General features: G+C 34.5%; 1 protein-coding gene across 6 annotated transcripts in view; it reads right to left on the reverse strand.

The window, feature by feature from the left end:
- Nucleotides 1-1,256: 1,256 nt before the first annotated feature.
- Nucleotides 1,257-14,224, reverse strand: part of ARHGEF7 (Rho guanine nucleotide exchange factor 7) — a 93,343-nt gene continuing 80,375 nt past the window's right edge. For 5 of the 6 annotated variants that reach the window (XM_032226457.1, XM_032226451.1, XM_032226455.1 and 2 more), the window contains 3 exons: nt 7,310-7,409; nt 4,970-5,024; nt 1,257-1,754 (listed from right to left, as the gene is read on the reverse strand). In XM_032226457.1, the coding sequence (XP_032082348.1) occupies nt 1,632-1,754; nt 4,970-5,024; nt 7,310-7,409 (278 nt within the window). In that variant the 3' untranslated portion in view covers nt 1,257-1,631. Of the gene's footprint in view, nt 1,755-4,969; nt 5,025-7,309; nt 7,410-14,224 lie in introns of those variants that run through there. The other variant, XM_032226452.1, reaches the window with a different exon arrangement.

The raw sequence follows: 14,224 nt of genomic DNA on the forward strand, positions 1-14,224 counted from the left end.
TCATTAGCTGAAGTTTGAAGGTTTTATCTATTCCAGATTAGCTACTAATCTGACAACAGTAGCTGACAACAGAATTTTCTGAGTTAAAAATGTGGAATGTAAAAAAAATTAAAATATAAAAAAGACTGGGAGGGAAGAACATGTTTCTCTCCACATAATGTGAAATCCGATACTGAGAGACTAGCTTTATTTAAAAACTGATTTATTCCCACCCACACCCCCTTTCTTTTCCAGGGCCATCACACCTGTAAGTAGAACATAGTTTTTTATACTATCCAAGAAGCAGAAAGAAAATTGAAAATAAAGCTGCTTTTAGCACATATACAGTTTGTGCATTATTCTTAGTATATACTTGCCTAAATTCAGCAGAAAGTTATTCTTAAAGTACTGTGGGTAGATATTGATTTCAAATACCAAATACCTTGAAAAATTACGTGTAAACTAGCTTGGAACATTGAAAAAATATTACATGACCAAAATGTAATTTAAAAGAATCCATATGTACTTTCCTGTGTCTCTATACATTTCAAACAACCAACATAAAGTTACAGCACCACAGGTGATTTTTAGTGTGTGTTTTATATATATAAAACAGAGGTCAGAGGACTATTATTTTGTTTAGATCGTAGAAGGAAAAAAATATTATGTTTGCACAGTAAAATAAGATTTTACTTTAGAGCACTACAGACATGTTAACCTAAAACTTGCTATGTTCATGCTAAAATAATAAATAAATAATACATTTATTTCACAAAACAAACACATCATGGACTTGCACTTCTCTTCTGACAACAGTACCAAGTGATTCAGTAAAACATTCGCCAGTTGTTTAATATATGCACAACTATTGCAAACTCTAATATACAAATTATCTAAGAACTAGGCACTAAAAATAAGAGCAAGCATATTTGTCTTAACTTGACTATTCTGCATTTTAACATGCCAAAAAGAAACATATAAGTCTTGATTCTTAAAATATTTATCTTTAATATGAAATGATGCCAATTGACTCCTTACTGCATTGACAGTTGGTATTTTTAAAATTCATGTTAAAATGGTGTCTGAAGGCTTAAACAGACATAAATAAATTTAATTAAATTATTAAAATAGGCTGAATACTGGGAAATATGCTGGGAATTACCAAAAAATGTTTCCTATCTGATGCCTGAGAATGAAAAATTCAAAACAATTCATGGAACAATACATAATTTTCAGTAAATGTTAGGAGCATATCATCAGCAACTATGTTTGCTGTTTAGCTGAAATCATTACAGGAAGACAACAGAATACTGTATCAGTCCTGATACAGTGATCACATACAAATTCAAAATTACAAATATTTACAAGAGGGAGATGGATTTCTTAGCCAACTGTTGCACTTGCTGCAAAATGAGGCAGTTTAAATGGAAATAAGTAAGGATAGGGTCAAGTTCAGGATTCATGCTATCTCCACTTACGTAAAGACAGCTTAATAAATGGACTGAATTTAATTATATATAGAGAGAAACATAATTCAATCCAGTTTAATCCTGGTTTGTAGTGCTCTATATGCAACACTGACTAAATATCAGAAGGCTTCCACAGTTAAGTTTGACAACTGGTCTTTCAATAGAAAGAAAAAAAAATTCTTTTTATAAATTTGTTTCATCCCAAGAAGGATCGTTCATACTCTTTAGAACTTTCCGGACAAGTTTTTCAAGCTCCTTGCGAGCCCTTTGCTCTTCTTCCAGGGATTTCTTCATCTTTTTATTATCCTGGCCAAAACAAACAAACAAACCCAAAATACATTATGACAATTTGCCTTAAATGAGTAAAAACATTGTTTTCCATGAAGAAGTTGGCTTCTACAATCAGGAGACCTTCAGAGTATATTGCTATAGATTAGTGCTCTCTTGAAATAATAGCTTGGGGTTTAAAGAAATCTTGTTTGTTTTGTTCTGAACTCAGCATATTATTTTCATTTTGTAAAATCCTCTAAAATGTTATAAATGCAGATTAGGAAAATAATTATCTTATTAGGAGGAGCTCCACTTGATGTTTGATAGATGCAGAGTGAGAAATAAGATGAAACATTATGAAACATATTTTACAGGAGAATAGGGAGTCAGAGTAATAAAGTAATTCTCATGTTCAAGGTTTTATTAATCTATAAAATAATTATCCAGAACTTTCTTGTGGATAAACACAATTACTAACTGAAATTAGAGGCTTTTAAAGAAACTCAGAAGCAGTACGTTGTACCTCTGATGGGCTCTCACCAATGATTTTTTCTTAAACTGGAATTAATGTAGTCTGTGCAGATTGCATGTCTATCTTTGCCTTTTACCTAACGTGCTCAAAAAAATATATTTCTTCCACCTCAAATAATATTTCCTCCTAACTTGTATTTGTACTGCATTTTGACCCGCTGACTCACCCCCTGATCTCTTCATCGAGCCTTAAGAGCCTTCATTGAGCCTTGCAGCTGTGTTGCTCAATCCAGTCTCTAATAATCCCTATCTCAGTGATGTTGAACCTTTTTTCTCTCGGGTGCCAAAAGCACGTTTGTGTGTGCCCACACCCATAATTAAATGCCCCCCCATTGTGCCCACCAAACGTGTGTGTGACCACCACCCCGCTGCCCCCCCCTGGTGCATGCACACATGACTTTCTTGGAGGAGGGCGAAAACAGACTCCTGAGCCTCCCAGAGGCCCTCCGGACAGTAGAAATGGCCTGTTTCCTGACTTCCGGTGGGCCCAGTAGGTCCATTTTTCGCCCTCCCTAGGCTTCAGGAGGCAAAAAAATGGATCAACGGGGCCAAAGGAAGTTTGTTTCTGAACTTCCGGTGAGCTCGCTCATCCGTTTTTCGCCATCCACGGGCTCCAGAGGCTTTCCTGAACCCTAGGGAGGACGAAAATGGCCTTCCCCGCCATCTGGAAACCTGAAAATCAGCTGGTCAGTGCGCACACACATGCTGGAGCTGATATAGGGCAACACCTCGCATGCCCTCAGATATGGCTCGGCGTGCCACCTGTGGCACACGTGCCATAAGTTAGCCATCACAGCCCTATCTCATCCATGATCTAATATTCTGATAAATAGGTGTGAGATTCTACATGAGCTTGAGCCTCAGAGATCAGTTGGAGTTGCTGCAGCTAACTATATCAACCTCCCTACTGAATAGCAGCTTTCCTGCTTGTGTTGCTTGATATGATACCTAGATTGGCAGTGCAGTTTACTGGACTTAAGTTGTTGCGGGACATCATCCAGCTTTTCATAAGTACAGACTTGGAGGCAGACAAAGACGTTCATGGCTCCGAGAGCAACTATGAATTTGATCCAGTTTACTGAGGGCCCAATCCACACAAGACTGTCAGGTCTGGGTTTCATCTCGGGATAATAGCAATGTCATCTGGAATTGAGGGATACTGTTATCAGTCCCTTGTAATTGAAGAATCACTCCCTGTTGACCCTGAAGTTTTCCCTGGGTACTTTTCACTGCAAGGAGGAAGGACCTAATTGATATGTTCCAGAGATGTAATTTGCCTAATAGGATTCCCAAGGAGTTTGTCCCTGAGATTTTATTGCATAGTTAAAGTCAGGTCTTACTGGCTGAAATGTTAGGGAGATGACAGTTTTAAACTGGATCGTGCTTGGGAAGATTCTCTCTGCAGAAGCTACAATTGGTGCAGAATGCAACATTGCACCCATGTAACACTACTATTATACTAGTGTTTTGGCTCCAAATAAACTTGGTTTGTCACTAATAATTCCTACATAACACTAGATCAGGTTATTTGCAGGACTGCCTTTCCATAATATAAGGCACCATATATAACCCACTTCTTTTAATCCAGTGGCCACACTTCAGTGCCATCTGTTAGGACTACGAAGGCATTCTTTTTTTGTCAGGCACCTGTACTCTGGAATTATCTTTTATCTCTCCCCTTTTTCTATATTAGTTTGTTCCTGAACTTGTTGGCCTTTGGAAATGTATTAAAAGCCCATCTCTTTCCTTGGGTCCTGGGGTCAGGATGATGAGAGTGTCCATCCGGAGGAAGTTAATAACTGAATTGAATGTTTCCTTTCATTTTAACAGAATTGTCTACCTACTGTATATGTTTATATTCTTGGTTTATTGTAAACTGTCCAAAATCACAGTTGGGTGATCATACAAATTTTATAAATATTGAATTCCTATTCATATTTTTACTTATAAAAAAGAGAGGGGGGAGAGGGAAGAGAGGGAGGGAGAGCGCACGCTTAAAGATTTAAAGATGCCAAGATTTATAATACCCATGTTTCTCTGAAAATAATACCCGTATTATATTTTTGCCACAAAAAAAGCACCAGGTCTTATTTTTGGGGGGTCGTCCAATGACTCACCTCACTTGTGAGTGTCGTCCCCAGCCTCAGGAACTTCTCGGCCAGCAATACTTTCCTGAAGGCTTTTGCAGCTGATAACAGAGCTCCAGATCGATCCAGAACTCTGTTATCGGCTGCAGAGACCTTCAGGAAAGCCTTGCCAGCCTTGCCGGCTGTAAAAGAAATGGGCCAGGAAGGCAGGTGTCAGGGTGTGCGAGGCCTGGCTGCAACTTCCCGAAGGTAAGTAGCAGGGTAGTTCCACACACCCCCTACCCCGCTATCCTAGGTTAATTTTTACCAGTGCACCCTGTAATGGGCAGGATCTTACTTATGGCTTATTTTGGGGGTAGGGCTTATATTGGGCACATGTGTAAAAATCAGGTTAGCATTTACTTTTGGGGTAGGTCATATTTTTGGGGAAACACGAACTTAGATTAGATTATACAATCAATTATGCATGAAGGCTACTTAATTTATATTCATTAGAAAACTAATATTACATATTGATTCCACTGCCAATTCTGAAGCACAATTCTAAAAATAGTCACCCTGTTTTTGACATAATTGCCATATTCTATCATCTTATTCTCAATTATAAAATGTATTATAGTATGTTTTACCAACCTGTCTTAATTCCTGTACTTCATCCTTCAATGCATATACTGTGTCAACAAGACTTCTAAAACAGAAAATTAAGATAAAATACTATAAACATATATAAAATTGTATCAATACAGGTGATTTTACATCACAAATTATATAATGTGGGATGAAAAAGAAACAGAAGAAGCTATTGAACCTGCCCTATTTGTAGTAAATTTTGGGCTTTTCTGGTATTTCTTTAAATAAGACTTTTGTGGGCACGGGAGAGGGAATAAGTTTATGAAGCTAATTATTGTTAAGTAATTAGCTAATTAGGGACAGATCTGCTATCAAATGCTGTTCAAGAGCAATTCTATTTGTTGCAAACTTTTTTTTGAAATAAAGCAGCTCTTCTGATGTACATTTATATAAAAATAATACAATTAACCACACTCAAACACCTGCAATCCTATGTACAAATAAAAACAGAAATCCCAGGGTACTCAAGAATGCCACCTTACCACAACACTGATCAATTCCCAGCTGGCACAAGGACAAAGGAAGAAAGATGCAAAAAGAAAAGTTAGAGAACCCAAGATTATTAGAATTGGTCTAAATGGGCAACAGTGGACTGATGATCCACATTTTAGGCAATTAAGTAATGAATTTCAATAGGATATTCATATATACAATCACATAAAAAAGTAAGTACACCCCATGTAAGGTTTTTTTGTTTGTAACATATGGGGACATATTAATATTTCTCCTTCATTCAAATATCATTTAAAGTTTATGTAATTTAACAATAAAACTATGAAAACTATGATTTAACAATCATTTATTCAATAAAAAATTATCAGATGTGCCATTTCCTTCTGTGGAAACAATAAGAACATCTTTGGCAATAATACCTTTTTTTAGAAATCACTGCAGGTAGGCATTTCTTATAACTATCTACCAGCTTTTGACACTGATTGGTAGGAATTTTTCCCTACTACCCCATGCAAGACTTTTTCAGCTATGCAATGTTTGAGGGATTCCCTGCATGTACCAACCATTTCAAATCATCCCAGGACATTTTGATGGGATTTAAATCTGGGCCTTCCAGAACTCCATTTCTCTCTTTTTTAGTCATTCCTTGGTAGATTTACTAGAATGTTTGTTGTCATTATCATGTTGTAAAGTCCACCTTCCACTGAGTGTCAGTCTTCTGACAGATGGTCTCATCTTATCCTCAAGCACCCTTTGGTAGAAGGAAAAATTCATAGTGGATTCTGTGAGAGTTAGCTGTCCAGGAAAGTAGCCTCAAATCATTAACATTTCCATCAATACGCCTTACAGTTGGTGTAGATTCTTCTGGTGAAAGGTTATCTTTAGTTTTACCAAGCATATCTTCTGGTATTATAGCAAACAACTCTAGCTTGCCTTTTTTATCCATAGTACATTGTTCCAGAAATTATAAATTTTGGCTAAATTTCTGGGCAGCAAAGGTTTCCTCCTGGCATACTTCCCATGTAAAAGTAATTTATGCAGCATCTTTCAAATGGTAGACACATGCATTTTGACTTGAATAATGTTGAGAGCCATCTCTAAACCAGATGACAAAATTCTGGAGTTCTTAAAAGATTTCTTTCATGCAGACTATTGAACTTATAGGGATGACCACACCTGGGCAAGTTGGCAGTTGCTTGAAATCTCCAGTTGTAGATGATCTTCCAGATTGTGGAATGGTTGATATCCTATTGCTTGCCAATATTTTTAAACCCCAAGACTCATAGGTCTCTATAACTCTCAGAGAGAGTTCTTTCAAATCTAGGCATAATGATACTTCATCAACAAAGAGCAAATCAAATTAAATGTCTCAGGTTTCAGTAAAACAACTTTGTCCCCTAGCCTTTCAAACAATATTCTAATCACTAGCACCTCATCCAGTACACAGGATTCTAAGGTAGAATTTTAGATTTGCAAGGTAGATAAATGTAGGAGTGTACTTACTTTTTCCACATGTGAAATCTGTATTTATGTTTATTTGAACAAATGGAGTACAAAATGTAAATGGTGCAGGATATGTTATATTAGATCCCTTTTACCAATATTGTTGAAATGAAGATTAAATATCTGTATGTTGAAATATGATGAAAAAGTCAACGATTTCTATTTGGTGTACTTACTTTTGGCACATGATTGTATATTCCTTAATATTGTTATATGTACATAACTAATGCATAAATTCTACTGTATCATTGTACTATATATATATATATATATATATATATATATATATATATATATATATATATATATATATATATATATATATATATATATGGTTATATATATATATAAACTGTTTAAAACTTTGTTTTAAAGAAATCATCTTACTTTTCTTCTATCACAGTTTGACCATTACTTTTTGTTTCTTCTACAATAATTTTCTCTTCCTCTGGAAGTAGTACTTGGGGAGCAGATTCTTTACGGGAGTCTAGTATAAATAATAGATAATAGAATTAAAAGACAAAACATATTTTAGGCAGATATTATAATTAAAGTTCATAAGAGCAATTGATATTTTATTTACTTGTTCTCTGTTTTATATATAAGAAGCAGTCACTATTGCAAGTTTATTATCATTGGCTTCAATAAGAATGGTTGAGAAACTATAAAGTTTTTTAACCAGTATTAAATTAGGCAAAAACTGCCAAGTTAAACTAGCTGTGTAACTGTTAGATATAAAGCTAGTAAAATAATAAGCAATAAGCAAATAATAAGCAATGAGTATGAAATATTCTGTTGATCAAGAAATTATTATGTGATTAATAAATACATTCAGTGAAGATTATTATTTTAGAAAGTGTTTGAAGATGTTGCTGATAGTCCTAAGCCTGGTTATATAAAAAAATAATATTCAAATTAGTATTTCACTGCTATCAAATACAATTCAAATTAAAAATTACTAGAGTTGACTTCAAGTGCCTAAATGTCTTGAACTTTAAATGTCTTTACAAGTACAGTAACTATATTTTCCTGGGGAAAATAAAGCATAAACCTGAAAAGGGGGCAAATCTGAAGGAGGTTCATAAGGATAAAAACAAATGTTTATACTTATTTTTCTTAAGAAAGGAAAATTTAAGACCAAATCTAAGAATTTTTTTTACAAAAATGCATTTTCTAATAAAAATATCCCAAATCAATTTATGTAAACTCATTTTCCAAAGACAATTCAATTTCCATATTTCTCACGTAAATGTGAAAGACTATGTATCAATCAGTATGTTGTTATTGTATGTTAGAAGTTAAGCAAAATAAAGGACAAAAGTGAATTTTTTAAAAATAAATCTAAAAGACAGCTTTGTGAAATAAAGGATTGTTTTTTTATAATAAGAGACACATGGTCACTGTTCATAATCCCCAACCAACATAACCATTTGCTGCTTCTCTTCCCACTGTTTATTATGTGGTAAAAAGACTAGTACTTTATTGATAACATTCTCAACTAAGAACAAAAACCAGCATACTCAGAGGTGCTATTCCACTGCAGAAAAATATTACTATCACACAACCTGTAAAGATAGCTTACATAACTAATTATAATTTATAAAATTATACTAATTTTATAAGCATTGTGATAGCAATATTTTCCTGCAACGGAATAGCATTTCTGATTCTACAGAGTTTTTTTTATACCTGACATAAAGTAAAATTCTATTTATCATTGGACAAGGCACCAACTTATCAATTATATAGCTGGGAAAGGATCATTATTATACATTATAATACAGACTGAGTCAGAAATGTTTTTAAAATATTAATTTTGCATATAAAATTAAAACAAAACTTCTATGGTACAAACATAATGCAAGTAAATTCAAAGTAAAAATTTAAAAGTGAGGACAGGTAGTTGAAAAAAATAGTGATCTATAGTGAGACAGATGTTAACTGAAGGACAAACTGCATAAACCATGTTTTAATGTTAATTTACTCAAACTACTCGGAAAAATTATTTCAAATGTAAAAACATGGCAAAAAGCAAAAGAGAAGGATTTAAATTAAGTTATGGAGGCACAATCCTTGGTTTATGAAAGAAAAACTAAACATAAAGCTATAAAGCTATTACTAGAAAAATACCAATAATTTAAAAACAGGATAATTCCTGAGGAAAAATAATAACTTTATTCTGAGAGCTACACATAATTCACTTAATATTAAGCCTAGGGGTGGAGATTTATTATCTTACAAGTGGTACCACAACCCAGTTAACCTTTAAATAAATAGTAATTTGTATCCATTGAAATTAATAAGAAAAGACATTTAATAATGTATATAAGATCAAGTTTTCAAAGAGGTTGATGACATTCTGTTAATGCAAGCCTCAATTAATTCACTGTTACTTAATCCAGTCTTCCTTGGAAATGTGTGAAACCATGTAAAAATGTCATTTCTGCTGCAAGTACATATTATTCAATATAGAAATATGTTTAAAGTTTTGATTCCATTAACACAGAAGGAAATTTCATCAGGGAATGTTTTGCCAAAAAATCCAATAAATATAAATACGTGACTAAACTCCAATACACAATGCAATTTTCAAAATGGCAATTTACTTCTGCAACATAGCATAAATTCACATTCCTACCTGCTACAATCCTCATTATCACATAAACACACCTGCCCAAGTATTTTCCGCTTGCAGGTTTAAAAACATCCCTCTTAACGTTACCTTTAGTTTCAACCTTATTGCAGAAATAAAGGCAAAAGACAAAGATAAAAAATTCCAAAAACTTCAAGAAGTCTGTAGATAGCAGCACTTTATTAGTAATTGATTAGCTCAAAGGGAAAAAAAGAACAAATTGTTAAGACAGCAAATAAAACAACCATAGTAAAAGCCAATTATTATAATACTGGAACAGTCAAAGTATGGCTTATTTTAAAAATAGTAAAACAAAACTTAGCCAGATTAAGGGAAATAACATCACAATAATTGATTACAAACATTAATAAAATGGATCTAGATAAGCTGGAATTCTGACTAGATGAGACATTATTCACCTGCAGCTGGGTGTCTTTATAATGCCAGCAATATAACAAAACATGGGTTTAATGTTTCAGGAAGTCTGTAACATATTGTCCAGTAAAAACCCTGAAAAATAAACGGCTGGTATTTAGGATTCCTTTATTCCTCTTAAAGAATGATCAGGCAACCTTTGCCAAATTGGTTAGATACCTGTTGGATTATGTATGGATGATCTAGAAATCTATTTTCTCTATGTAAAGAGTCTCTTGGATTTTCATGATGGAAAAGAAAGAATGCAAGGATTCTAGCTCAGGGTTTCTCAAATTCTTTCGTATTTGAATAACTCTATGTATTCATTGGAATTTCAGATTGAACATTTATTCTCAATTGTTACATTTTTATGCTTATGGGTTCTCAGGCATTGTAGAGCTGCCTACTTCAGACTTGCACAGACTTTACTTCGGACTCCCACTCTGCCTTCACAAGTCTAACCAGATTAAACATTAAAAATCTGTGGACTCCTCTTCATTTCTTATGATTACCCAAAGGGTCCAAATTTACTTCCTTAGATTAACTTTTCAGTGTAATTACAGCATGCCATGAGTTGTTTGGGATAAGCATATCTATTAAAATTTTAAATTGGGTGGGATTAATAAATACAAACATTTACATCATAAAGCACTTGCACTCAAATATTCCTTAGATAATTGACATTTAAAAAGAGCAAACACATTTGATAAGACACAATGGCTGTTATAATTAATGCATTCTGCCAAGCATCTGTAATGGCTTGAGGAACTCCAAGGGTAAAGTCCATTGTCTACATCTGATTACAGCCCCAGTGGAGCATATATCTTGTTCCTCTGTAGATTTCTGTGTCCCTAGCCATATATTTCCAATGTTTGCCCTACTGTTTCTGTCAATCTTCAAGATTTAGCCATACTAGCTTTATTTTGTTAGAAAAAGAAGTTTAACTGAATATTGTAACAATATTGGACAGGACAAATAATGCACCACAAAAGCTACTGTATATCTCACCAAATCAGTCTTCCATATGTTTGATAATAGCATCAATCTAATAATTGCTGTTCAGAAATAGATACTTTGGAGCTTTCAAAGAACAATTTATTTCTTTTTCCAACAGATCCAGACAACTCTCTAAAATTAGATGTAAACTGATTAAAACCTGCTACTGTAAAATGTCCTTGAAGTTTTTAATGTGGATTCATATCTCTATGAGGAAAATGCTAAGATAGGAGATGCAGGAGCTGATGATGGATATGCCTGTATGTATTTTGCTTAAAGTAATGCACTTCTAAGCAATCCAAAAAGCAGAAATGAAAACATGCAGGTTTCCCCCCTCATATTTTGTAGAATTTAACATTTTTTCCTATTTGCTCGCATACAAGATAAGACTAAAGCTCAACCTCTAAGCATGTTTTGCAAAAAGCTTTGGCAGTAGTGTCATTGGACTAGCCCCGTGATGGCGAACCTATGGCACACGTGCCAGAGGTGGCACGCAGAGCCCTCTCTGCTGGTATGCACACTGTTGCCCGAGGTCAGATCTCCATAGCGTTTCTTTCATGAGCTTCTGTTTCCCTGCAAACAACAAAACAGAAGCTCACAAAAGAAAAAGATCTTACCTCTTGCCACGCCTCCTGCCAGCCAGCTGATCTTTGGGTCTCTGCTGAGCATGCACACATGTCTGCGCATCTCCATGTTTATGTGCACCTTTTAATTTGGGCATGCACATGTGCACAGTTTGAGCACTTGGGGTGTAAATGGTTCGCCATCACTGGACTAGCCTATTATATATGCATATTTGAAATCTGTAAATAAGATAATGCAGGCTCGGATTGTCTTAATGTAGCTATATTTATGAGCACAATATGGTCCAGAACCTAGATACATCTTTTTGGAGGAGTAGAAGAGAGGATGAGAGCACAGGAATCAAAGTACCATCTAAGGGAGTTTCTAGAAATTGGTCACTTTTTTTCATTGGTTCCACTACATCAATGGACACGGTTTCCAGATCACTTGAATGCAACAATGACATTTTTTTTTTACTAATAGTTTAAGACAAATTTACAAAGATGAAGTAACCATTGCAATACTTCCTTTATTGCAGCTTATTATTCCTTGAAAAATGACTTATATGGAAAGTTACCCAATCTTTAATTAGGGAGATAGAGCACTTTGGATTCAAGCCAAAAAAGATCCTTCAGAGCATTCAGGCCTATTCAACTAACCCTGTCAGTACTCTTAAAAGAAGCAGCAACAGTTCTCAGGATTTTGCAGTGATTATTCACAGCTGTCCCACAACTAATGACAGTATTGTCCGCAATAAAAATAATAGGCTAAGTTAAGGAAAATACAGGACACAGGACACAAACAGAGCAACCATATTCATTTTATTCACATTAGAACTAGCAGTCTAGTATGTTAAAGTACTGTATCATCCCATAAAAAAGGAACTTTGAAAACAATCGTACATTTAAAAAGGAATACTCTCAAAATGGAATTAGAAGTCCACAAACTTGGTTTCAGGTTGGTGAGCAGATAAATTGTAACATATGCAGAGTCGGAATCCATTTGAAGACATCCATTTTAAAATATATCAAAATTAACGTTCGCAAAAGATTCAAAGTCCTCATCTTACATCATCAAGTTTCAATTAAACCATGAAAACAATGAGAGAAAATGGGGGAAAAGAGAAATGGAACAATTTTCAATCATGTAGAAAATTATCTTAGAAGCATAAAGTCACTTAAACTAAAATAATACCACCAGTGGGTTTAAGACTGTTCTTAGGATCAGTCTTTTGTACATAAGTTTAATTCTCTACTGAGCACCCCAAAAAAAGGGAGATGAAACACTTTCGGCATACCTCTAAGAAAAATCAATATACTAGTAGGCACCATCAAGGCTTCACTTATATACAGATAGTCCCTGAGTTAAGAATATCTGACTTAAGCTGAAACTTCACAATGCTTTCAAGAACCATGAAGCTGCATGTTTTTAATATACAGCCTGTTTTCCTGAAAGCATTACACAGGTTCAGCACGTCACTGGCTAGAGGAAGGACCAGGCTGTCCACCATTTTTAGTAATTAGGCAATCTGTATTTAAGCTCTGACTTAAATACAAATTCAAGTTAAAGGCAGAGTTAAGGAATGGAACTGTTCTTAACTAGGGACTGCCTGTGATATAAAATTAAATCTGTAAAAGTAAAGGACATTCCTATATGAGTAAGCCCCTAATATAAATTACGATGGATTATTTATCTTTATTTGAACAAAGAGCAATTGAGAATCTTTGTTATGACTTATATGGAAAACTCTTTGTGGTTGTATAAAACTCTCTATTCTTGCAGTTAGGCTTTTCCAAAGCAGTGTTAATAGTTCAGAATGTTCTGCCAAAATTTGTATAAATATTTATATTTGGTATAAACACACATGAAATGGATATGTATTTCTATTTTATGTAATTTATTCCACTTAAAATATGTGGGTTGAATTTTATTTTTAAAAAGATGGAATATAAGAACAAACATAAGTTATTAAAATCAGAAGGGGTTTCAAGGTGGACCTTTCATCATCAATAATTAAAAATGATCTCAGTTGCTCATAGTGTCTCAGTCTTTTGACTAAGATCAAGTGTAGTATCTCAGTTACTCTAGTTTTCTTGTTTTGGGCTTATTAAAAGTATCATTTATCCATCTTTGAACTGACAGAGAAAGATCAGTTTAAAAACTGCTGCCCCATTGCTGATTCTGTCCTGACATAACTATTTTCTTAATTACAATATTTATATACTTTTGTAAGGTTTTTAAACAACTCATGTAAAATCAATACAAACTGACCATCTACAGGACATGTTAAGTTAAAGGGGCCGGTGGATTTCCCCAGCTGTTTTCTCTCATCAACTATTACTAGCTGGACAAAAATATTCACTAATTAGACTCAGGTTTTGTATAGTTGTTCTCCATTTGGGGGAGGGGTCCAAAAACAATTCATGAGGTGACAGATACTGGGAGTGGTGGTTATGGGGTGAAGCAATAGAAAACCCTCCCACTGTACTACAACTATCCCAATATCTGGTAGACTATTAACAGCTAACAGGAACATGGAGTGATTCTGAGGTATGGAGGGAATTTCCCTCCTGCCTCACAGCATAGCCTCTCACTCACCCATAGCATCCAATTGAGGAACTTTTGAATTTAGTCCATTTAAACATTTGGTTTCTCCCACAACTCAAAGACTTCATGGGAGGGGCACGTCCATAGCA

Source organism: Thamnophis elegans, chromosome 11 (assembly GCF_009769535.1).
Source record: "Thamnophis elegans isolate rThaEle1 chromosome 11, rThaEle1.pri, whole genome shotgun sequence".
Classification (NCBI taxonomy): domain Eukaryota; kingdom Metazoa; phylum Chordata; class Lepidosauria; order Squamata; family Colubridae; genus Thamnophis; species Thamnophis elegans.